This window comes from Bombina bombina, chromosome 4, assembly GCF_027579735.1.
Source record: "Bombina bombina isolate aBomBom1 chromosome 4, aBomBom1.pri, whole genome shotgun sequence".
Taxonomy (NCBI): domain Eukaryota; kingdom Metazoa; phylum Chordata; class Amphibia; order Anura; family Bombinatoridae; genus Bombina; species Bombina bombina.
In genome coordinates this window covers 1,146,918,622-1,146,943,973 of record NC_069502.1, presented here as the reverse complement: position 1 = coordinate 1,146,943,973, position 25,352 = coordinate 1,146,918,622, and the positions used below count along the sequence as shown (strand labels likewise).

General features: G+C 37.5%; 1 protein-coding gene across 2 annotated transcripts in view; it reads left to right on the top strand.

Moving 5' to 3' along the window:
* AIDA (axin interactor, dorsalization associated) overlaps positions 1 to 25,352 on the top strand; it is a 171,985-nt gene that overhangs the window by 3,676 nt on the left and 142,957 nt on the right. For both annotated transcript variants that reach the window (XM_053712530.1, XM_053712528.1), the window contains exon 2: positions 4,210 to 4,279. In XM_053712530.1, the coding sequence (XP_053568505.1) occupies positions 4,210 to 4,279 (70 nt within the window). The remainder of the gene's footprint in view (positions 1 to 4,209; positions 4,280 to 25,352) is intronic.

Below are 25,352 nucleotides of genomic sequence, written 5' to 3'. Positions count from 1 at the left end.
TTAAAGCAATACTAAACCCACATTTTTCTTTTATCTAGATAGCGCATGCAATTTTAAAGGGATACTAAACCCATTTTTTTTCTTTCATGATTCAGATAGAGCATGTAATTTTAAGCAACTTTCTAATTTACTCCTATTATCATTTTTTTTTCTTTGTTCTCTTGCTATCTTTAAAAAAAAAAAAAAAAAGCAGGAATTGTAAAGCTTACCAGCCGGCCGCTTTTAAGTTCAGCACCCTGGATAGCGCTAATCCACCAATAAGCAAGCATAACCCAGGTTCTCAACCAAAAATGGTCCGGCTGGTAACCTTTACATTCCTGCTTTTTAAATAAAGATAGCAAGAGAATGAAGAAAAATTGATAATAGGAGTAAATTAGAAAGTTGCTTTAAATTGCATGCTCCTATCTGAATCATGAACGAAAAAATGTGGGTTTAGTGTCCCTTTAAGCAACTTTCTAATTTACTCCTATTAGCAAGAGAATGAAGAAAAAATTATCTTTATTTAAAAAGCAGGAATGTAAACCTTAGGTGCTGTCCCATTTTAGGTACACAACCCTGAATAGCGATTGCTTATTGGTGTCTACATAAGCTTAGGAGCCGGCCCATTTTTTGTTCAGCACCTGGGTAGTGCTTGCCAATTGGTGGCTAAATGTAGACACCAATAAGCAAGCGCTATTTAGGGTGCTCAACCTAAAATGGGACAGCACCTAAGCTTTAAATTCCTGCTTTTCAAAGAAAGAAAGCAAGATAATAGGAGTAAATTAGAAAGTTGCATAACATCACATGCTATATCTGAATCATGAAAGAAAAAAATTGGGTTAGTATCCCTTTAAAGGGACACTGAACCCAATTTTTTTCTTTTGTGATTCAGATAGAGCATGCAATTTTAAGCAACTTTCTAATTTACTCCTATTATCAAATTTTCTTCCTTCTCTTGGTATCTTTATTTGAAATGCAAGAATGTAAGTTTAGATGCCGGCCCATTTTTGGTGAATAACCTGGGTTATTCTTGCTGATTGGTGGATAAATTCATCCACCAATAAAAAAAGTGCTGTCCAGAGTCTAAAACAAAAAGAAGCTTAGATGCCTTCTTTTTCAAATAAAGATAGCAAGTGAATGAAGAAAAATTTATAATAGGAGTAAATTAGAAAGGTGCTTAAAATTGCATGCTCTATCTGAATCACGAAAGAAAAAAATTAGATTTGGTGTCCCTTTAAGGGAAAAACTTAAATGCATTTAAGTACTATTGTATGTTAAAGGGACAGTTGACACCATTTCTCGGTTTTGCATAACCAACACAGTTATAATAATACACGTTTTACCGCTGTGATTACCTTGTATCTAAGCCTTTGCAAACTGCCCCCTTATGTCAGTTCTTTTACAGACTTGCATTTTAGCCAATCAGTTCTGAATCCTAGGTAACTTCACGTGCGTGAGCTCAATGTTATTTATATGACACACATGAACTAATGCCCTCTAGTGGTGAATAACTGTGAAATGCATTTAGATAAGAGGCGGCCTTCAAGGTCTAAGAAATTAACATATGTGCCTCCTAGGTTTAGCTTTCAACTAAGAATACCAAGAGAACAAAGCAAAATTGGTGATGAAAGTAAATTGGAAAGTTGTTTAAAATTACATGCCCTATTTGAATCATGTAAGTTTATTATTGACTTGACTGTCCCTTTAAATGATAAGTAAGTAGCAAGTAAAAAGCAGAAACCTAACATTTGTTAATAAATTCAAATAGTTTTTAAAAACTGAAACCTTTTTAACCCGTTGCTTCCACATTATTGAATATAAATAAAATGTACAAAATTGTTCAAAAAAGATCCATAGAAGGTTCAATTGAGGTCTTTTAAACCCTTTAATGTATATCCCATATGCTTCAAGGCACGGGAAAGTTAAAGAGACACTAAACACAAATTGTAAACTACATAATTATGAACCTTCATATATAAGAATAATTTTGCAATTAAAACTGCAGCTTTGTTTTGTCAAATAAGTATATTATTTTATGTTATTTTAACTTATTTCCCTGTCTCTCAGAACAAAACTACTGATAACCAATCACAAACTAATATTCAGATAGAGCACAAACTCTGTTTGAACATGTGCCAACTGGGGTAGCCTGTCCTCTTGTATTCTCTTAAAGTGAAAGGGAATCGCGTGTTTTTAAAAATGTGGATTATCAATTTTGCACCAACAATAGGAAAATCATTATTTGCAATAGTAATGAAGTTGATTCAGTTCTAAACATTTTACAAACGCTAGGATTGACTGTTGAAACAAATATAGGGCACTTTCATTCATGACGTATAAGATACTTCATTTAGAAAGCTCCTTTGATTCAACCAATCGCCGCTCTTAGCTCCTACAGCAGCGCATGGCTAAAAAATTTTTTGTCTAAGAGGTGACATTTTCACCTCTTAGCCAATAGCCGTGCAGTAAATCAGGCTCCCATGGGCGCCAAGCCGGATTTACCACACGGCTATTGGCTAAGAGCTGAAAACGTCATCTCTTAGCTAAAAAATTTTTTAGCTGTGGACTGCTGTAGGAGCTAAGAGCGGCGATCAATTGAATCAAATAAAGGAGCTTTCTACATGAAGTATCTGAATGAAAGTGCCCTTTATTTGTTTCAATAATAAATCCTAGCGTTTGTAAAATGCTAGGATTTACTTTCACTTTAAGGATGGTCAGCACTGATTCAACTTAATTACTATTGCAAATAATGATTTTCCTATTGTTGATGCAAAACTGATAATCCACCTTTTTAAAAGCACGTGACACCATAGAAGCTTAGGGAGGAAGGGAAAGTAAACAAAAGCTCACATAAATTGCCTAAAAGTATTAACCCAGGCCTCCCTGGGAGAAAGTGAAGCAAGCACAGTTTTTAGATGTATTTGACAGCAAAAGGCTGCTAAATAAATAATGTATACTGCAATAATGTTTCACTTACAATCATGAAACATTTTTTGTGTTGTTGAAATGTCAAGTTTAAAGTGAAGGTGAATGAAAGTGCCCCTGTTTTTAATAGTATTTTTAAAAACGGGCTTTCATTCATCAAAGTTTACAAAGCAGCCATTTTGATTAAAAACTTACCTCTTCTTTGCACAGCCAGAGCAGCTACCCCCACCCGGAGATCCTCTTTTCACACGTCATCAATGACTAATCCGGCTTCCTCCAATCACGGCATGGCCTCATGCAATGACTACCCTGGGGGGAAAGCCATGATTGGAGGGAGCAGGATTAGTCACTGATGACGTGTGAAGAGAGGATCTCCGGGTGGGGGAAACTGCTCTGGCTGTGCAAAGAAGAGAGGTAAGTTTTTAATCAAAACGGCTGCTTTGTAAACTTTGATGAATGAAAGTGCCCCTGTTTTTAATAGTATTTTTAAAAAACAGGCTTTCATTCATCAAAGTTTACCTTCACTTTAATGGTCCTTTAAGATAAAACATTCATGATTCAGATTTTAAAACTTTTGGACTTGGTTAGGAGTCTGAAAATCAGCAAAATGTTTTTTCAAAATAAGCAAAACTATATACATTTAAAAAAACAAAAAAACTGCTATATAAATGGACCATCTACAAAACATTTTTTTGCAAAGAAAAATCTAGTGTACAATATCCCTTTAAGGTAGGCTGAGTAGCAGCAATGCACTGCTGATTGGTGCTTATGTGCATATACCTCTTGTCATTGGCTCCCAGTAGTTCATTGCTGCTGCTTCAACAAAATATACCAAAAGAAGAAAGCAAATTTGATCATTGAAGGAAATTGGAATTTTTTTTTACAATTGCATGCTCTGAGTCATGAAAGCACATGAGAAATTGGGTTTGATGTTCCTTGTCTAGATTGTAAACTCTTTGGTTCTTTGCCCTCCTCCTTTATCAATCTACATTACCACATTTAATTATAACATAGTACTTATATCCCTGTGATGATTTACTCAGTGCTGCTGCACTTTACAAATACATTATGCAGAGCGTGTAACCATTGTGTACTTTATAGCTGGTTATTGCTGTACATTCTTTACACCATCATTTCACTGAACATAGGAAGACAATTTGATGCAGCTGTAATCAGCAATATCAGCGAGATGCATGTTGGGCTACACCAGATGTTTGTTTTATTTTAGACTGGGTCAATCCTCTCTTTATCCTGCAACCGTAAATACTTGCTTCATTTGCAATGAGTTTATTTTGTCCTTTGCAGATTAGCGAGGCATTTACAAAAAGAAGCTCAGTCTCCCGCCAACTCCTCTGATTTTACAGAAGATCAGAAGGTACGTGATCCTTTCCTGATCTTCAATTCTCTTCTTACCCTAGATCTGGAAATGTCTACTCTGCCAATTAAATATGCACAGCACTTTTTGTTCATATGTTTTTTATTAACTATTTGTGGTCTAGAGCCCCAAGGCAGAACATACAGTGATCTGAGATGTCATCACAGAAAATGCAGCATGTCTGCAGAAAGAACAGAACCCATGCAGGGACTGTTAGACTTAGTGCTTTAACTTTGCAGCTGTACTCTTCAAACAGAGCTGTGTTCTGGCTGCACTGTTTAAGTGTTCCAGTGCATCAAGAGAAAAGTGTTGTTTGAAGTTAACTGTCAAATAAGCAGTAGCACTGTAAAGCAGCAGTGCATTGATTATTAACTGGCTTTTTATTTAAAAATGCCCTGCAGAAAGGTTTTCACAAAAAAATCTCATTGCAGAAAGTAAAAAAAAATTCTGCCTCTGGGGTCTAGAGCTTTGGGGGCAATCTAGAAATTGATCTCAACCTTATAACTAGTTAAAGGGGCATTTAAAGAGATACTAAACACATTTTTTCTTTAATGATTCAGAGCATGCAATTTTAAGCAACTTTCTAATTTACTCCTCTTATCAATTTTTCTTCGTTCTCTTGCTAACTTTATTTAAAAAGCAGGAATGTAAAGGTTAGGAGCCTTCCCATTTTTGGTTTAGAACCTGGATTATGCTTGCTTATTGGTTGCTAAATGTAGCCACCAGTAAGCAAGCACTATCCATTGTGCTGAACCCAAAATGGGCCGGCTCCTAACCTTTACATTCCTGCTTTTTAAATAAAGATAGCAAGAATTGATAATAGGAGTAAATTAGAAAGTTGCTTAAAATTGCATGCTTTACCTGAATAATGAAAGAAAACATTTGGGTTTAGTATCCCTTTAAGTCAAAATGAAACCTTTATGATTCAGATAGAGCATGTTATTTTAAATGTAGTTTTGTTATCAGACTTATTTGCTCTCTTGGTTAAAAAAACAAAACGTGTACATATAATCAGCAGCAATGTGCAACTGGTTCCTAGCTGGTTATTGGTGGCTACACGCATTTTGTCTATTGTCATTGGCTCACCAGCTGTTTTCAGTAGTGCATTGCTTCTCTGGAGCTGAATTTAACTTTGTGTTTAATCTCTTGGCAGGGGTAAACACATACTTAACGCATTTTATTGCACTATTGCTTACATATAACATGTTAAAGCATTCTATTTTTCCGCTTTAATGTTGGTAAAACCTGATTATTAAAGTGTGTTTGTTTTTGAGTCTACCTACCTGATTTTTAAAGGGATAGTAAACACCAAAAATGTTATTGTTTAAAAAGATAGATAATCCCTTTCTTACCCATTCCCCGGTTTTGCAAAACCAACACTGTTATAGAAATATACTTTTTACCTCTGCGAATACCTTGTATCTAAGCTTCTGCTGACTGCCTCCTTATCTCAGATCTTTTGACAGACTTGCCTTTCAGGAAAGCTAGAGTACTGGCTCTTAAATAACTCCACATGCGTGAGCACAAAGTTATCTACATGGCACACATGAACTAACTCCCTCTAGCTGTGAAAAACTGTCAAATGCATTTAGATAAGAGGCGGCCTTCAGAGGCTTAGAAATTAGCATATGAGCCTACCTAGGTTTAGCTTTCAACTAAGAATACCAAGAGAACAAAGCAAATTTGATGATAAATTAAAAAGTTGTTTAAAATTACATGCCCTATCTGAATCATGAAAGTTTATTTTGGACTTTACAATCCCTTTAACAAATACCAAGAGAACAAAGTACATTTTTATAATAGAGATAAATTAGATTTTATTTTTTTTAATTTTACACTCTCTATCTGAACCAGGAAACAAAATGTGAGTTTCATGTACCTTTTATATTTCTGTCTTCTACTCATTCCAGCAGCAGCCCCTCTATATTGAATAAAGCATACAGCTTTATATATTCTGTTTGTTTTTTGTAATTACATGCTTAATAAAGGGAAATTAAAGGGACAGTCAACACTTGCGGTAACATTATTTGCCATTGAAAAATAAAAACCGAAGATCCGCCTCCACTATACCCCTTCTGCCTTGCCGCCTTGCTTCTGTACTAATCACCGTCGCTAACTTCTCTAATACCAGTTAAATATGGCAGCCGAACTCCCCCCACCGTTACGTAGTTGCCTTCTTCTTCAAATGATCAGCAAATCAGAATCTAATCCTCGGTCAGAAATTGCAAGCGCGTGCAATTTCTGACCGTGGATTGGATTCTGATTTGCTGATCATTTGAAGAAGAAGGCAGCTACGTAACGGTGGGGGGAGTTTGGCTGCCATATTTACTATTAAAGAAGTTAGCGACTGTGATTAGTACAGAAGCAAGGCAGTAGGGGTATAGTGCAGGGTGGCTGTACAAAGTATTGACTTTGGGGGGGGGGGGGGGTGAATAGTTATGCACATTGACTTTTTCTGTTATTTTGTCCTATTTGTTGTTTTGCTTCACAATAAAAAAAAAACACATCTTCAAAGTTGTGTGCATGTTCTGTAAATGTAAATGATGCAAATCCTCAAACAAGCCATGTTAATTCCAGGTTGTGAGGCAACAAAACACAAAAAATGCCAAGGGGGTGAATACTTTTGCAAGGCATTGTATGAGCATGTTAATATTTTTACATGAAGAAAATAAAAGAAGATCAAATTGCCAGAAGTTTGTTGCTTTCGGCCAGTGACCATGAATACAGCAGTATCACCGTCACAAGTCTGATAAGAAAAAGGTGGTTTGTTCCTACATTTTTCAAAGATTTCTAACACATTTTGAAAAAAGATGAGATGTGTGTATGTATATGGAGATATATATATATATATTTTATAAAACAGTCCAAATATATGGAATTGCTTTACAGAGCTTGGCTATTGGCAAAACATACGTCAGATACGTAGCATTGTGATGTCACAGAGAAGGTGGGGACGTACCTTCTGTGCCGCAATTCAGGGACTTTGTTCATAGTAACGGTCTGTGTATGCTGATGTTCTTGCACACATACAAATATTTTTTTTTTACGGAAACATAAGGTTCCACTTCTTCATCGTCTCCTTTGCAGAGTCTCATAGGCTTTTAAACTCAGAGCTTGATCAGAAGCTCTGTAATATGTTGTTAAATTCTCCAATCAACAATTCCATATTGGGACTAATTTATGTAAATAAAAATATATTCACTAAGAGTTTTATATAATTTAAAGTGCATATGATCACATTGTTTGTATTTTTATTTGATTATTGTTTGAGATTGACACGTTAAAGGGACAATATACACCCTGAGATTTTAAAATAAAAGGTATAATTGGTCATAGTTAAAGGGATACTAAACCCAATTTTTTTCTTTCATGATTCAGATAGAGCATGCATGAGATTTTAAGCACCTTTCTAATCTACTCCTATTTTCAATTTTTCTTTGTTCTCATGCTATCTTGATTTGAAAAAGCAGTACTGTAAGCTTTAGAGCCAGACCATTTTTTGTTCAGCACATGGGTAGCACTTGCTGATTTGTGGCTAAATGTAGCAAACCAATCAGCAGCTCTACCAAGGTGCTGAACTAAAAAATGGGCCGGCTCCTAACCTTTTATTACTGCTTTTTCAAATCAAGATAACATGAGAACAAAGAAAAATTGATAATAGGAGTAAATTAGAAAGTTGCTTAAAATTGCATGCTCTATCTGAATCATGAAAGAAAAAACGTGGGGTTAGTATCCCTTTAAACAACTTTGCAATATACTTTAATTAAGGGACAGTCTACACCAGAATTTTTATTGTTTTAAAAGACAGATAATCCCTTTATTACCCATTCCCCAGTTTTGCATAACCAACACGGTTATATTCATATACTTTTAACCTCTGTGATTATCTTGTATCTAAGCCTCTACAAACTGCCCCCTTATTTCAGTTCTTTTGACAGACTTGCAGTCTAGCCAATCAGTGCCTGCTCCCAGATAACTTCACGTGCACAAGCACAGTGTTATCTATAGGAAATACGTGAACTAACACCCTCTAGTGGTGAAAAACTGTTAAAATGCATTCTGAAAAGAGGTGGCCTTCAAGGTCTAAGAAATTAGCATATGAATCTCCTAGGTTAAGCTTTCAACTAAGAATACCAAGAGAACAAAGCAAAATTGGTGATAAAAGTAAATTAGAAAATTGTTTAAAATTACATGCTCTATCTGAATCATGAAAGTTTATTTTGGCCTAGACTGTCCCTTTATTTATTTTGTTCCATTTTTCGTGGTGTTCAAAATAGTAGATTTTCTCATTTAGAGCTGAAAAAGCACACTGCAGACTCAATGAGGCTAACCCTGCTACATATATTTCCCTTTTTTAGTAGATAACAGCTGAAAAACAATGCACCTTATACTAACATAATGATAATGTCATTTGCAGACTCATTCCTGGATTGGCTCCTCCAAATAAGACAGGTAGTGGGTGGAATTTGGCTATTTAAAAACAGCTGCAGCAAATAAGGTGTAATTTTGTATTACATGGTGGTAACTGTCCCTGTAATTTGCAAAAATACAAACACATAATAAAATGTATGCTTTATTTATTTGAAAATGATTAATTAACCTTAACCCCTTAACGACCGAGGACGTGCAGGGTACGTCCTCAAAAAAAAGGCAGTTAACGCCTGAGGACGTACCCTGCACGTCCTCGGTGTGGAAAGCAGCTGGAAGCGATCCTGCTCGCTTCCAGCTGCTTTCCGGTTATTGCAGTGATGCCTCGATATGGAGGCATCCTGCAATAACCTTAAATGGCCATCCTATGCAGAGAGCCACTCTGTGGCCCTCTCTGCACCGGACATCGATGGCCGGTATCGTTGGTGGGTGGGAGCGGACTTGGGAGGCGGGTGGGCGGCCATCGATGCGCCGTGTAATGTGCAGGGGGGCGGGAGCGACGCGGGCGGGCACGGGCCGGGAGCGGGAGGGAACCGCTACACTACAGAAAAAAAAATCTGAAAATAGCTATAATAAATAAGAAAAGAAAAATGTTCCATAAAGTTTCTAAGTGATCTGCAACTGGTGGGAGGTTGGGGGGGGGGGGCAGCTACACTACAGAAAAGGGGATTTAAAAAAAAAAAAGATTCCTTTTTTTACTAAACTGGGTACTGGCAGACAGCTGCCAGTACCCAAGATAGCGCCCGCTAAGGCAGAGGGGGAGGGTTAGAGAGCTGTTTGGTGTGGGATCAGTGAGGTTGGGGGCTAAGGGGGATACTACAAAGCAGCATATGTAAATATGCTAAAAAAAAACACAAATATACCTTTTTATTTTAGTACTGGCAGAGTTTCTGCCAGTACTTAAGATGGCGGGGACAATTGTGGGGTGGGGGAGGGAAGAGAGCTGTTTGGGAGGGATCAGGGGGTCTGATGTTTCAGGTGGGAGGCTGAGCTCTACACTAAAGCTAAAATTAACCCTGCAAGCTCCCTACAAGCTACATAATTAACCCCTTCACTGGTAGCCATAATACACGTGTGATGTGCATCGGCATTTAGTGGCCTTCTAATTAACAAAAAGCAACGCCAAAGCCATATATGTCTGCTATTTCTGAACAAAGGGGATCCCAGAGAAGCATTTACAAGCATTTGTGCCATAATTGCACAAGCTGTTTGTAAATGATTTCAGTGAGAAACCTAAAATTGTGAAAAATTTAACGTTTTTTTTAATTTGATCGCATCTGGCGGTGAAATGGTGGCATGAAATATACCAAAATGGGCCTAGATCAATACTTTGGGTTGTCTACTACACTACACTAAAGCTAAAATTAACCCTAGAAGCTCCCTACATGCTCCCTAATTAACCCCTTCACTGTGGGGCATAATACACGTGTGGTGCGCAGTGGCATTTAGCGCCCTTCTAATTTCCAAAAAGCAACAACAAAAGCCATACATGTCTGCTATTTCTGAACAAAGGGGATCCCAGAGAAGAATTTACAACCATTTATGCCATAATTGCACAAGTTGTTTGTAAATAATTTCAGTGAGAAACCTAAAGTTTGTGAACAAAATTGTGAAAAAGTGAACAATTTTTTTTATTTGATTGCATTTGGCAGTGAAATGGTGGCAGGAAATATACCAAAATGGGCCTAGATCAATACTTTGGGATGTCTTCTAAAAAAAAATATATACATGTCAAGGGATATTCAGGGATTCCTGAAAGATATCAGTGTTCCAATGTAACTAGCGCTAATTTTGAAAAAAAGGGGTTTGGAAATAGCAAAGTGCTACTTGTACTTATGGCCCTATAACTTGCAAAAAAAGCAAAGAACATGTAAACATTGGGTATTTCTTAACTCAGGACAAAATTTAGAAACTATTTAGCATGGGTGTTTTTTTGTGGTTGTAGATGTGTAACAGATTTTGGGGGTCAAAGTTAGAAAAAGTGTGTTTTTTTCCATTTTTTTCCTCATATTATATATTTTTTTTTATAGTTAATTATAAGATATGATGAAAATAATGGTATCTTTAGAAAGTCCACTTAATGGCGAGAAAAACGGTATATAATATGTGTGGGTACAGTAAATGAGTAAGAGGAGAATTACAACTAAACACAAACACTGCAGAAATGTAAAAATAGCCTTGGTCCCAAACGGACAGAAAATGGAAAAGTGCTGCGGTCATTAAGGGGTTAAAGGGACACTGAACCCAAATTTTTTTCTTTCGTGATTCAGATAGTGCATGCAATTTTAAGCAACTTTCTAATTAACTCCTATTATCAATTTTTCTTAGTTCTCTTGCTATCTTTATTTAAAAAAGAATGCATCTAAGCTATTTGTTTCGTTCAGAACCATGGAAAGCACTTGTTCATTGGTGGATGAATTTATCCACCAATCGGCAAGAACAACCCAGGTTGTTCACCAAAAATGGGCCGGCATCTAAACTTACATTCTTGCATTTCAAATAAAGATACCAAGAGAATGAAGAAAATTTGTTAATAGGAGTAAATTAGAAAGTTGCTTAAAATTACATGCTCTATCGGAATCACAAAAGAAAAAATGTGGGTTCAGTGTCCCTTTAAGGGGCATTAAAGTATTTTTCAATAAATTGTTTGTATTTTTAAATTCATAGTATGTATCAGCAATTACTGCATTGCAGGGGATCTGATTCAAAATAAATGTTTTTTTACAATCTTGTAATGCTGTCTGTTAGAGACATACAAACATAGGTTTTGACAGCCAATAAGAACCATGGGAACTTAACAAGTCTGCCTATATTTCCTATAAAGTGTAAGTTTAATTCATGCAGTAGCTTTATGCTTATCCCAGGCATTCTTAAAGGGATAGGAAACCCCAACATTTTCTTCATTATTTGGATAGAACATACAATTATTAACAACTTAACAATTTGCTTCATTCTCTTGTTATCCTTTGCTGAAGCAGCAGCATTGCACTAGTGGCAGCTTGCTGAACACATGTAGTTAGCTAATCACAAGAGACAAATGTGTGCAGACACCAATCAGCAGCTAGCTCCCACTAGTGTAGGATATGCGTGTATTCTTTTTCAATAAGGAATTCCAAGAGAACGAAGCACATTTGAAAATAGAAGTGAATTTAAAAGTGTCTTAAAATTACATACTCTATCTGAATCTTTCAAGCCCTTCCCCACAGTGTTTATCATTACCACCAATAAAGGTAGCTTATTCCACAAATCAACCACCCTTGCTGACTGTGCAGAAGTGCTTCCACAAATGACTCCTGAACCTGCTACCCTTTATCATGGCCCCTTGTTCTGGTGTTTCTCTTTTTGTAAAAAAATACAGCCTCAGCTTTATTAAGTCCCTACTTAAACCTCTATCATATCACCTCTTTCCTTTCTCTTCTCTAAGCTTTACATATTTAGGTAATTGCGTCTTTCTGTGTAAGATTTATTTATTTTTGACCATGTACCATTTAGTAGTCCTCCTTTGAACATAACCCAGTTTATCCTTATGGCCCCTAGAAGTGATCACAGTACTCAAGATGAGGCCTAGCTAGTGATCTATAAAGTGGAATAAGGGTCTTACTATTGCTGCTGTTCCACACTGGTCTTCCACTAGGTGTGGTACACTGCTTAACACAACACCCAACATCTCACCTCATCTTTCAATATGCCAGGAAATGGGAACAACCCCAGCACTGGACTCTACTACACCACTCCCGAGAGTGTGACCAGACATCAAACTGTAGGAGCACAGAGTTCACTCTGGTAATTTAATTATTTCAAATAAACCAGAGAACAACTTAAAAATATGCTCTTTTATGGATATAACTGAATCTGAATTCCAGGCAAAAATGGACAGACATCATCACACTGAAGTGGTCTGTCTCTTGGTAATGTGTTGGGGCTGCATGAGTGGGTTTCCTTGAGTGATTGGTGGTTTCATGCCTGGATTGGTGAGTCCTGGCTGTCTGTTGTTATAAGTGTACTTGAGCATATGTCTGTCGGTGTTCACCCAGCTCATGGTAGTACAAGTCAGGTGAGACTGTGATATGTTGCTTTGCTGACCTCTTACACCTATGCCTACTAGTGTTAACCCAGCGCACAGGTTACAAATATATGGAAACTGTGTTTGCTAGTGATATTATAACCCATGGTTAGTAATACAGATCTGTACACCTTAACCATAAGGTTCATCCTACCACCTTGTTGAAGAATTCTTTATGGGGGTTTTATGTTGGCACTATGTATTTTCTTCTTTTTTTTTTCTTTTGCACTTGTAGGAACAATACACAATTGTTAAAACCCCAACAAACAAACTGAAATATAAACTCTCTTATATAAGGAGAAGAAAGTGATGTGCCGTGGGCGGCCGAGACACTTGAGTTAGCGATATACTTGCCTTACAGATAGGGCGAGTTTAACATCGTTTTTTAGGAAACAATGACAGAAACTGTTTGTTTATTTTTAGTGATGGTAAATCCTAGTTTTTATTATATGCTTGGATTTACCATTACTTTAACTAGCACTGTTCTGGTCATCACAAGTTATGTGGACAACTTGGGACATTGATAATTTTTGTAGAAAATAAGAAGTCCATAAATTTCTAAGTTGTGTCTCCCCCTCCAATCAACTATATCCCAATAAGTACATCTATTTACTGAAGAGAAATGTTGCTATTTTTTATAACAATACTGGTTTAAACCAATGCTACTTTTTATTTGGGGAAGTAGAGATCCAAATAAAATACACTTTCAGTCATATGCCTTAGGTTAAACAGGATTGTCCTGATTACTTTATTTCTATTCCTTTTTAGGAATCATAACATTGCAGTTATATCCTTAATATGTATCCTATGTTATAATTGTAATTAGAATACCTTAAGGGTACAGTAAAGTAAAACATTATTCAGATAGAGGATACAAATTTAAACAACTGTATGCACTACTGGGATCTAGCTGCAGATTGGTGGCTGTATATATATACCTTTTTGTCATTGGCTCACCTGATATGTTCAGCTAGCTCCCAGTAGTTAATTGCTGCTCCTGCAACAAAGAATGCCAAGAGAATGCAGCAAATTTGATAATATAAGTAAATTGGAAAGTTTTTTTAACTCCTTCATGCCGTTAGGACATTCCGTGCTGTCCTAACAACGCTGGGCTTTAACACAGAAGAACTGCATGGAACATCCCACCTTATATGGCATCCTAGCAGCGTAGGCAGTCCCGCCCCCCCTATGATCTGATCCTGGCCTTGAAATCGCATGATCTCATCAATGATCATGTGATTTCATTTTTACAGCAAGTGTTTACATCAGAACTTTATTCTGATCTAAGCACTTGCACCCTGACGTAAAGGGGTGCTCTATCTGAATCATAAAAGAAAAAAATTATGTCCCTTTAACCACAAATATGTGGCTGTAGTGTTTGGGTACTTTTCTAAGGTTTTTTCCCTTTTAAAATTAATTTTAAAAAAATTCCTTTTGCTGTCACTTATCAGTATTTTTATTCATTTTAGATTGTTATATTTCCTTTAAAGTGATTATTTTACTATTTTGTAATTAGTTTCATATTTCAATAATTGTTTGCAAGCAGAGCCATGATGTTACCATAATATCTAACACTGTGTATACAAAAAGCAAGAGGATTTTTCATAAAATGAGTGGTTTGCAGAGCTTTTGTAAAATCCTTGACCTACTCTGTAATAATCTGCAAGGGGTTTTTAAGCTTTTTAAACCACGGCAACCCTGGATTACTCTAATCAAAATCTTTACTAAACTTCATTTTGCAAACAGCATGGAAATTAAAAAGCAGAGCTAATATATTTGCAAATGTAGTGCAGACATTATAGCATTTAATTTTCAGGGACAAAATGTAAACTTTCATTATTCATATATAGCTTGTCATTTTACACTTCTAAATTCACTTCTTGTGTCACATTTGCTTTGTTCTTTTGGTATCCTTTTGTTGAAAAGCATATGTAGATACCCTCCGCAGAAATGCACTACTGAGAGCTAGCTGGTGATTGGTGGCTACACACATTTGTTTCGTCATTGGTTTACCAGATGTGTTCAACCAGCTCTCAATAGCTGATTTTAACTTTGTTTTAATACTTTTGCGGGGGTTAAACAGCTGGTTATGTCCTAGCTAAAGTGCAATAATAAAATACCCTAGCTTAAAAGTACCTTTTTGTTTTTTGAACTTTTAACTATTCTGACGTCTGACAAAATTCATTCAAAGAACAAAAAAAACTACGGTGTTGAGGCTCCATGCAATTTTTCTAATTATAGGGGTAGTGTACTGTAAAGCTGGATTCCCCTTAATGTGTTTTCAATGACTTGTTAAATCAGCTAAAGAGTAAAAAAAGTAGAGAAATTGTTCATTTAGGTTTATTTTTTAATATGATCAATCTGCTTTTTGCTCTTCAAAATCACAACTCATTCAGATTGGTTGGGCTTACAGGGAGAAACATTCTTCTTACATTACATACACACACACAGCTTGGCTTATCTCAATATGTATACTTAGAGAAAACAATTTTTATACTTAGAGAAAACAATTTAAAATAAACATTTTAGTAGTTATCTCTACAACCCCCCACTGGGAATGTAAGTTCTTCTCCTAGTTATGTGTATATATCTCTTCCATAGTGAATACATTAAACACTAAATAACTGCTAGCTAGAATGATGCATTCAAATAAAAGTTTAGACTGTAAATAACATCATGTATATGTATTTTTGAAATTTTCATTAGCTGTTTAAATATTAACAAATTAAGTGTGATGTTTTAGTGTCTAAAAAACAATGGGAGCTGCCATGTTGTAACTTTGTCTCTAATAGGTTACCTTCTCTGCTGTGGCCAGTTATAAATAGGTCACTAGAGTGTGTAGCCAATGGCTGTGTGGAATATAACAGTGTTCTGCACTTCCATTTCTAACAGGAGCTGAAAAAAGGAAAAGGGGACAAAATAATGAAAGTATATTGTAGAGGTGTGTATATATATATATATATATATATATATATATATATATATATATATATATATATATATATATATATATATATATATATATTCTATCAAAAGATAGAAGACTGCTGTCTCTGGTCTTAAATACAAAGGTTGTTTTATTTGTAGTGACGTTTCGGGGAAACCTTCCCCTTCCTCAGACCAATGGACAATACAAATTGCCAAACATTTATACACATACAGACCCCTCCCCCTGTAAAAAAACACCAAAATTAGTTGCTAAGCAACCATTACCTGGCTGGTAACCAATAAAGCAATTATCTAAAATACAGACAACACCTGTGTAGAGTGAAAATACAGCAATACGTGTAATACACTGATTGAAAACACCTGATTGTGAAAACACTAACTATGCATTGGAATTAATTACAGTTAACCTTCAACAATGGGAAGCAACTTAATCTAAATTGTACAGTCATATTGCAAAAAATCATTTAAAAATTAACAGAAAAACAGTGTCCTATGCCGGTTTGGGATACTTGAAAACAACCGATAGTGAAAACACTTATCTAGTTAGCTATTCATTAGAATTAATTCTAGTTAACCTTCAACAATGGGTAGCCATTTGTAAAGTCCCTTTAAGGCGAAGACATTTTTACAGTACACTGTCCCTTTTAAAGCATCCTTTCTCATTCCTTTTGATGTCAGGGACATGCCGGCTATCTTTGTAAACTTTCCCAGAGAGTTTAGAAAATACAGATTTGTTTTGTGAAAATTCTCAGTTCAAAGTGTGTTGCGCCACATTTTATTTTGTTCTAGATATTTAAAGGCCACTAAACACTAAATAAACGCTAGCCTTAGAATATGAAAAAAAATTTTTTACAAGTAGTTTAAATATTGAAAAAATAAGAGTAACATTTTAGTATCTATTTTGCACTGGGAGACACCATGTTATAACCTAAGTTTCCTTCGGTGCTGAGGCCAATTTGGAACAGGTGTAAATGAGTCACTAGAGTGTACAACCCAATGACTGTGAGGAATATAGCAGAGTTAAAGGGACAGGTCAACACCAGATTTTTTGTTGTTTAAAAAGAAAGATAATCCCTTTATTTTTACCCATTCCACAATTTTTACCTCTTTGGTTACCTTGTATCTAAGCCTCTGCAAACTGCCCCCTTATTTAAGTTCTTTTGACAGACTTGCTTTTTAGCCAATCAGTGCTCACTCCAGGGTAACTTCACCTGCATGAGCTCAATGTTATCTATATGAAACACATGAACTAAAGCCCTCTAGTGGTCAAAATGCATTCAGATTAGAGGCAGTCTTCAAAGTCCTAAGAAATTAGCATATGAACCTCCTATAATTACCTTGTAAATTGGAAAGTTGTTTAAAATTATATTCCCTATTTAAATCATGAACTTTTTTTTTTTTTTTTTTTTACTTGACTGTCCCTTTAAGTCTGCTTTCCAAACCATTCTTTCTCAACCTCCTCATGTACCCCCAACAGGCCAGGTTTTCATTATTAGCTGAACTAGTGCACAGGTGCATAATCAGCTGAGGGATGAGAGCAGGTTAGTAACCATGGTTACTGATCAGCTGATTACTTCACCTGTGCTCTGGTTCAGTTATAATGAAAACCTGGCCTGTTGGTGGTACTCGATGACTGTGGTTGCCAAAAATAATTATTTACTGTGCATTAATATCACTTGAGTGCAACCTTCTATTTTTGTGCACATATTACAAGTCCAAAATTATTTTTTAACTCTTGAACAACATTCTAGGACGTGTTAACCTCTGCATGTTGCATAGCGCAGGCGCAATACATTCCTCACGTAATAGACTTCTATATTTTTATTTATTAGACTTCTATAGTAATTCATGTTACTAGAGCACTGGAGTTCTTTGTGTAGTTATGTGTTATGCTATTAATAATAATGATTTACTTTAGGTCTTAAAGGGACATGAAAACACAAGTATTTCTTTCATGATTTAGATAGAACATACAATTTTAAACAATTCATTTCCTTTGGTATCATTTGTTGAAGGAGCAGCAATGCACTGCTGGGATCTAGCTGAACACATCATCTGAACCAATGACAAGAGGCATAAATGTGCAGCCACCAATCAGCACCCAGGTACATTACTGATCCTTCAACAAAGGATTCCAAAAGAAGGAAGCAAATTAAATAATAGAAGTAAATTGGTAAGTTGTTTAAATTTGTTTGTTCTGTCTGAATCATGAAAGTATAATTATGACTTTACTGTCCATTTTAATAAAAAAAAAGGAAGCTAAATCTTAAAATGGTTTGGTACAATTGGATTGTGCAACACATAAAGTGAATGAGTGCCTGGTTTTTAAAAAATACTATTAACAGGGGCATTTTCATTCATTAAACTTTACATTGCACGTTTTTTTTAAATAGCTTTTTCTTTAGGAAACCCAGACCGGCGGATCCTCCGCCCGCAGCTCCTCTGTACTTAGCACAGCAAAGACAAAACCGACTTCCTCCAATCATGGCGTGCACCCCAGAGAGTCCAGCTTGAGAGGCCACGCAACGATTGGAGGAAGCTGGTTTCGTCATCGATATGCTAAGTACAGCATGGTAAGAGAGTGGTGGATCGCCAGTCTGGGTTTCCTAAATAAAAATGTAAGTATTTAATAATAAAAATTTAAAAAAAAAACGCTTCAATGTAGATTTTAATTAAAATCCCGCCGTTTTTAATAGTGTTTTTAAAAACCGGGCACTTATTCATTAAAATATACATTGACTTTAAAGACCACAAGAACAACTTAAAGGGACAGTCTACACCAGAATTTTTATTGTTTTAAAAGATAGATAATTCCTTTATTACCCATTCCCCAGTTTTGCATAACCAACACAGTTATATTAATATACAGTACTTATTACCTCTGTGATTATCTTGTATCTAAGCCTCTGCAGACTGCCCCCTTATTTCAGTTCTTTTGACAGACTTGCAGTTTAGCCAAACAGTGCTGGCTCCCAGGTAACTTCACGTGCATGAGCAGAGCACAGTGTTATCTATATGAAACACATGAACTAACACCCTCTAGTGGTGAAAAACTTTTAAAATGCATTCTGAAAAGAGGTGGCCTTCAAGGTCTAAGAAATTGGCATATAAACCTCCTAGGTTAAGCTTTCAACAAAGAATACCAAGAGTACAAAGCAAAATTGGTGATAAAAGTAAATTGGAAAATTGTTTAAAATTGCATGCCCTATCTGAATCATGAAAGTTTATTTTGGACTAGACTGTCCCTTTAAAGTATCTGTGAAAATTGAGATTTTGCATTACACTTCTGGTCTAATAAATCCAGCAACAGAAATAAATACTGGAAACAGAGGATAACTTTGCATAACATATAAATAATTCTGAGATTGTGTGGAGTTATATATTTTTTTTATTTTATAATTTTCTGAATAAAATGGTCAGACATTGAGAATCACAGTTTCTCTGTCCTCTTCTTTTTTTTTTTTTTTTATGATTTGTGTTTGACTTTCTGCTTAATAATGTAGCTGATCTTTTAATCCTATGAGTGTATTTTTTACATAATTATATTGATTAAAGGGGTATGTTAGTACATAACATAACTACTTACATATGCAGCTCCACATTGGTTTACAGTCTGTTTCCTACTCAGAAGTGCGATTGGTTGCTCAAGGTGAAACTGTTCTATGCAATTAAGAGTACAGCTATGGGCTTCTTTATATGCTGAGTAAATATTCATTTTTCATACAATAAAAGTGTTTTTAAATTCATGATGGAGAACTTGTTTTATGTTTCTTTAAGAAAATCCCTCCAATATACATACAGTGCTTTCTTGGGAGTACAAAGACTGTTTAACATTCTTGATGGATTATCTCAGCCTCTGGGTTTAGACAGGAAAGAAACATCAAGAAAATAGTTCTTCTGAGGCCAGGGAAAACCCCAGTGGCCTGGGTGGGGAGGCACTTTCAGAGCTAGTAAGTTACGTTCTCAGCAGTTCTCCTTGTGACACCTGCAGATGAAAAGCCATTTGGGAAGCATTAAATCTGACAGCTAGCAAGACAGAACTACTTAGATGAAAATTGCCCGGTGTAATCTGGAGAAAATTTCTGCTTTGTCTATAAAAACATTGGGTTCATACTAAAGCCATTGCAATTTTAAATGTGGTATTTAATAGCACTGCTTAGCCCCCACATCATGCAGTGTATATGCTCATACGCCATGTTCCTACAGCAAGATTATATATATATATATATATATATATATATATACTCTCTCTCACTCTCACACGGCCAAGTGTGTTTGTCCGAAGCTGTCATGCGCAGTAGAGACAGCACTAGGATAAACACAACTGGCCTTACCTGACATGCTTTTCTCCAACATTGGTGTGTCCGGTCCACGGCGTCATCCTTACTTGTGGGATATCTCTTCCCCAACAGGAAATGGCAAAGAGTCCCAGCAAAGCTGGCCATATAGTCCCTCCTAGGCTCCGCCCACCCCAGTCATTCTCTTTGCCGTTGCACAGGCAACGAGTTTTTTGGTGTTTAAATGTAGTTTTTATTCTTCTATCAAGTGTTTGTTATTTTAAAATAGTGCTGGTATGTACTATTTACTCTGAAACAGAAAAAAGATGAAGATTTCTGTTTGTGAGAGGAAGATGATTTTAGCAGACAGTAACTAAAATCGATTGCTGTTTCCACATAGGACTGTTGAGATGAAGTAACTTCAGTTGGGGGAAACAGCAGACTTTTCTGCTTAAGGTATGACTAGCCATATTTCTAACAAGACCATGTAATGCTGGAAGGCTGTCATTTCCCCTCATGGGGACCGGTAAGCCATTTTCTTAGTCAAACAAACAGAATAAAGGGCTTAATATGGGCTATAAAACTGGTAGACACTTTTATGGGCTAAATCGATTGCTTTATTTGGGCATTTTATTCATATTTATGCTGACAATTCACATTTATAAACTTGGGGAACGTTTATTAAACGGCAGGCACTATGTTAGACACCTTTTCCAGTCAGGGGGCCTTCCTAGTTGTAGGCTGAGCCTCATTTTCGCGCCATTACTGCGCTGTTGTTTTTTGAGAGCAGGGCATGCAGATGCATGTGTGAGGATCTGAAAGTTGCTGGAAAAGTTTCTAGAAGGCGTCAATTGGTATCGTATTCCCCTCTGGGCTTGGTTGGGTCTCAGCAAAGGCTATAGCTGGGACTCTATAGGGGTTAAATTTGTAAACGGCTCCGGTTATTTTAAGGGTTAAAGCTCTGAAATTTGGTGTGCAATACTCTTAATGCTTTAAGACACTGTGGTGAAATTTTGGTAATTTTTGAACAATTCCTTCATACTTTTTCACATATTCAGTAATAAAGTGTTTTCTGTTTAAAATTTAAAGAGACAGTAACGGTTTTGTTTTAAAACGTTTTTTGTGCTTTATTGACAAGTTTAAGCCTGTTTAACATGTCTCTGCCTTCGGATAAGCTATGTTCTATATGTATGAAAGCCAATGTGTCTCCCCATTTAAATTTGTGTGATAATTGTGCCATAGCGTCCAAACAAAGTAAGGACAGTACTGCCACAGATAATGAAATTGCCCAAGATGATTCCTCAGATGAGGGGAGTAAACATGATACTACATCATCTCCTACTGTGTCTACACCAGTTTTGCCCACACAGGAGGCCCCTAGTACATCTAGCGCGCCAATGCTTATTACCATGCAACAATTAACGGCTGTAATGGATAACTCCATAGCAAATATTTTATCCAAAATGCCTACTTATCAGAAAGCGCGATTGCTCTGTTTTAAACACTGAAGAGCAGGAGGGCGCTGATGATAATTGTTCTGTCATACCCTCACACCAATCTGAAGGGGCCATGAGGGAGGTTTTGTCAGATGGGGAAATTTCAGATTCAGGAAAAATTTCTCAACAAGCTGAACCTGATGTTGTGACATTTAAATTAGAACATCTCCGCGCACTGCTTAAGGAGGTGTTATCTACTCTGGATGATTGTGACAACTTGGTCATTCCAGAGAAATTATGCAAGATGGACAAGTTCCTAGAGGTTCCGGTGCACCCCGACGCTTTTCCTATACCCAAGCGGGTGGCGGACATAGTGAATAAGGAGTGGGAAAAGCCTGGCATACCTTTTTGTTCCCCCCCTATATTTAAGAAATTATTTCCTATGGTCGACCCCAGAAAGGACTTATGGCAGACAGTCCCTAAGGTCGAGGGGGCAGTTTCTACTCTAAACAAACGCACTACTATTCCTATCGAGGATAGTTGTGCTTTCAAAGATCCTATGGATAAAAAATTGGAGGGTTTGCTTAAAAAGATTTTTGTACAGCAAGGTTACCTTCTACAACCCATTTCGTGCATTGTTCCTGTCACTACAGCAGCGTGGTTCTGGTTCGAGGAACTAGAAAACTCGCTTAGTAGAGAGACTCCATATGAGGAGGTTATGGACAGAGTTCACGCACTTAAGTTGGCTAACTCTTTTATTTTAGATGCCGCTTTGCAATTAGCTAGATTAGTGGCGAAAAATTCAGGGTTTGCTATTGTGGCGCGCAGAGCGCTTTGGCTAAAGTCTTGGTCAGCGGATGTGTCATCCAAGACAAAATTGCTTAACATCCCTTTCAAAGGTAAAACTCTATTTGGACCAGAATTGAAAGAGATTATTTCAGACATCACTGGGGGAAAGGGCCACGCCCTTCCACAAGATAGGCCTTTCAAGGCCAAGAATAAGTCTAATTTTCGTTCCTTTCGCAATTTCAGGAACGGACCGGCCTCTAATTCTGCATCCTCTAAGCAAGAGGGTAATGCCTCACAACCCAAACCAGCCTGGAAACAGATGCAAGGCTGGAACAAGGGTAAGCAGGCCAAGAAGCCTGCCGCTGCTAACAAAACAGCATGAAGGAGTTGCCCCCGATCCGGGACCGGATCTAGTGGGGGGCAGACTCTCTCTCTTTGCTCAGGCTTGGGCAAGAGATGTTCAGGATCCCTGGGCGCTAGAAATAGTTTCTCAGGGTTATCTCCTGGAATTCAGGGAACTACCCCCAAGGGGAAGGTTCCACATGTCTCACTTATCCTCAAACCAAATAAAGAGACAGGCGTTCTTACATTGTGTAGAAGACCTGTTAAAGATGGGAGTGATACACCCAGTTCCAATAAAGGAACAAGGAATGGGATTTTATTACAATCTGTTCGTAGTTCCCAAAAAAGAGGGAACTTTCAGACCAATTTTGGATTTGAAGATCCTAAACAAATTTCTCAGGGTACCATCGTTCAAGATGGAAACCATTCGAACGATTCTACCCACTATCCAGGAAAGTCAATTTATGACTACCGTGGATCTAAAGGATGCGTACCTACATATTCCTATCCACAAAGAACATCATCAGTTCCTAAGGTTCGCCTTTCTGGACAAGCATTACCAGTTTGTGGCCCTCCCATTCGGGTTAGCCACTGCTCCAAGGATTTTCACAAAGGTACTAGGGTCCCTTCTAGCGGTTCTAAGGCCGAGAGGCATTGCAGTAGTACCTTACTTGGACGACATTCTAATACAAGCGTCGTCCCTGTCAAAAGCAAAGGCTCATACAGACATCATTCTGGCCTTTCTCAGATCACACGGATGGAAGGTGAACATAGAAAAAAGTTCTCTGTCTCCGTTGACAAGAGTTCCCTTCTTGGGAACAATAATAGATTCCTTAGAAATGAGGATTTTTCTGACAGAGGTCAAAACTTCTAAGCACTTGTCAAGTTCTTCATTCTGTTCCTCGTCCTTCCATAGCGCAGTGCATGGAAGTAGTAGGGTTGATGGTTGCAGCAATGGACATAGTTCCTTTTGCACAAATTCATCTAAGACCATTACAACTGTGCATGCTCAAACAGTGGAATGGGGACTATACAGACTTGTCTCCAATGATTCAAGTAGATCAGAAGACCAGAGATTCACTCCGTTGGTGGCTGACCCTGGACAATCTATCCCAGGAAATGAGCTTCCGCAGACCAGAGTGGGTCATTGTCACGACGACGCCAGTCTAGTGGGCTGGGGCGCGGTCTGGGAATCCCTGAAAGCTCAGGGTCTATGGTCTCGGGAAGAGTCTCTTCTCCCGATAAACATTCTGGAACTGAGAGCGATATTCAATGCTCTCAGAACTTGGCCTCAACTAGCAAAGGCCAGATTCATAAGATTCCAATCAGACAACATGACGACCGTTGCGTATATCAATCATCAGGGGGGAACAAGGAGTTCCCTGGCGATGAGAGAAGTGACCAAAATAATTCAATGGGCAGAGGATCACTCCTGCCACCTGTCTGCGATCCACATCCCAGGTGTGGAAAACTGGGAGGCGGATTATCTGAGTCGTCAGACATTCCATCCGGGGGAGTGGGAACTCCACCCGGAGATCTTTGCCCAAATAACCCAATTATGGGGCATTCCAGACATGGATCTGATGGCGTCTCGTCAGAACTTCAAGGTTCCTTGCTACGGGTCCAGATCCAGGGATCCCAAGGCGACTCTAGTAGATGCACTATTAGCCCCTTGGACCTTCAACCTAGCTTATGTATTTCCACCGTTTCCTCTCATTCCCAGGCTGGTAGCCAGGATCAATCAGGAGAGGGCCTCGGTGATCTTGATAGCTCCTGCGTGGCCACGCAGGACTTGGTATGCAGACCTGGTGAATATGTCATCGGTTCCACCATGGAAGCTACCTTTGAGACAGGACCTTCTTGTTCAGGGTCCATTCGAACATCCAAATCTGGTTTCCCTCCAGCTGACGGCTTGGAGATTGAACGCTTGATTCTATCGAAGCGTGGGTTTTCAGATTCCGTGATAGATACTCTGGTTCAGGCCAGAAAACCGGTAACTAGAAAGATTTACCATAAGATATGGAAAAGATATATCTGTTGGTGTGAATCCAAAGGATTCCCATGGAATAAGATAAAAAATCCTAGGATTCTCTCCTTTCTACAAGAAGGTTTGGAGAAAGGATTATCTGCAAGTTCTCTAAAGGGACAGATCTCTGCTTTATCTGTCTTACTACACAAAAGACTGGCAGCTGTGCCAGATGTTCAAGCATTTGTTCAGGCTCTGGTTAGGATCAAGCCTGTTAACAGACCTTTGACTCCTCCCTGGAGTCTAAATCTAGTTCTTTCAGTTCTTCAAGGGGTTCCGTTTGAACCTTTACATTCCATAGATATTAAGTTACTATCTTGGAAAGTTTTGTTTTTGGTTGCTATTTCTTCTGCTAGAAGAGTTTCTGAGTTATCTACTCTGCAGTGTTCTCCGCCCTATCTGGTGTTCCATGCAGATAAGGTGGTTTTGCGTACTAAGCCTGGTTTTCTTCCAAAGGTTGTTTCTAACAAAAATATTAACCAGGAGATAGTTGTACCTTCTTTATGTCCGAATCCAGTTTCAAAGAAGGAACGTTTGTTACACAATTTGGACGTAGTCCGTGCTCTAAAATTCTATTTAGAGGCTACAAAAGATTTCAGACAAACATCTTCTTTGTTTGTTGTTTATTCTGGTAAAAGGAGAGGTCAAAAAGCGACTTCTACCTCTCTTTCCTTTTGGCTTAAAAGCATCATCCGATTGGCTTATGAGACTGCCGGACGGCAGCCTCCTGAAAGAATCACAGCTCACTCCACTAGGGCTGTGG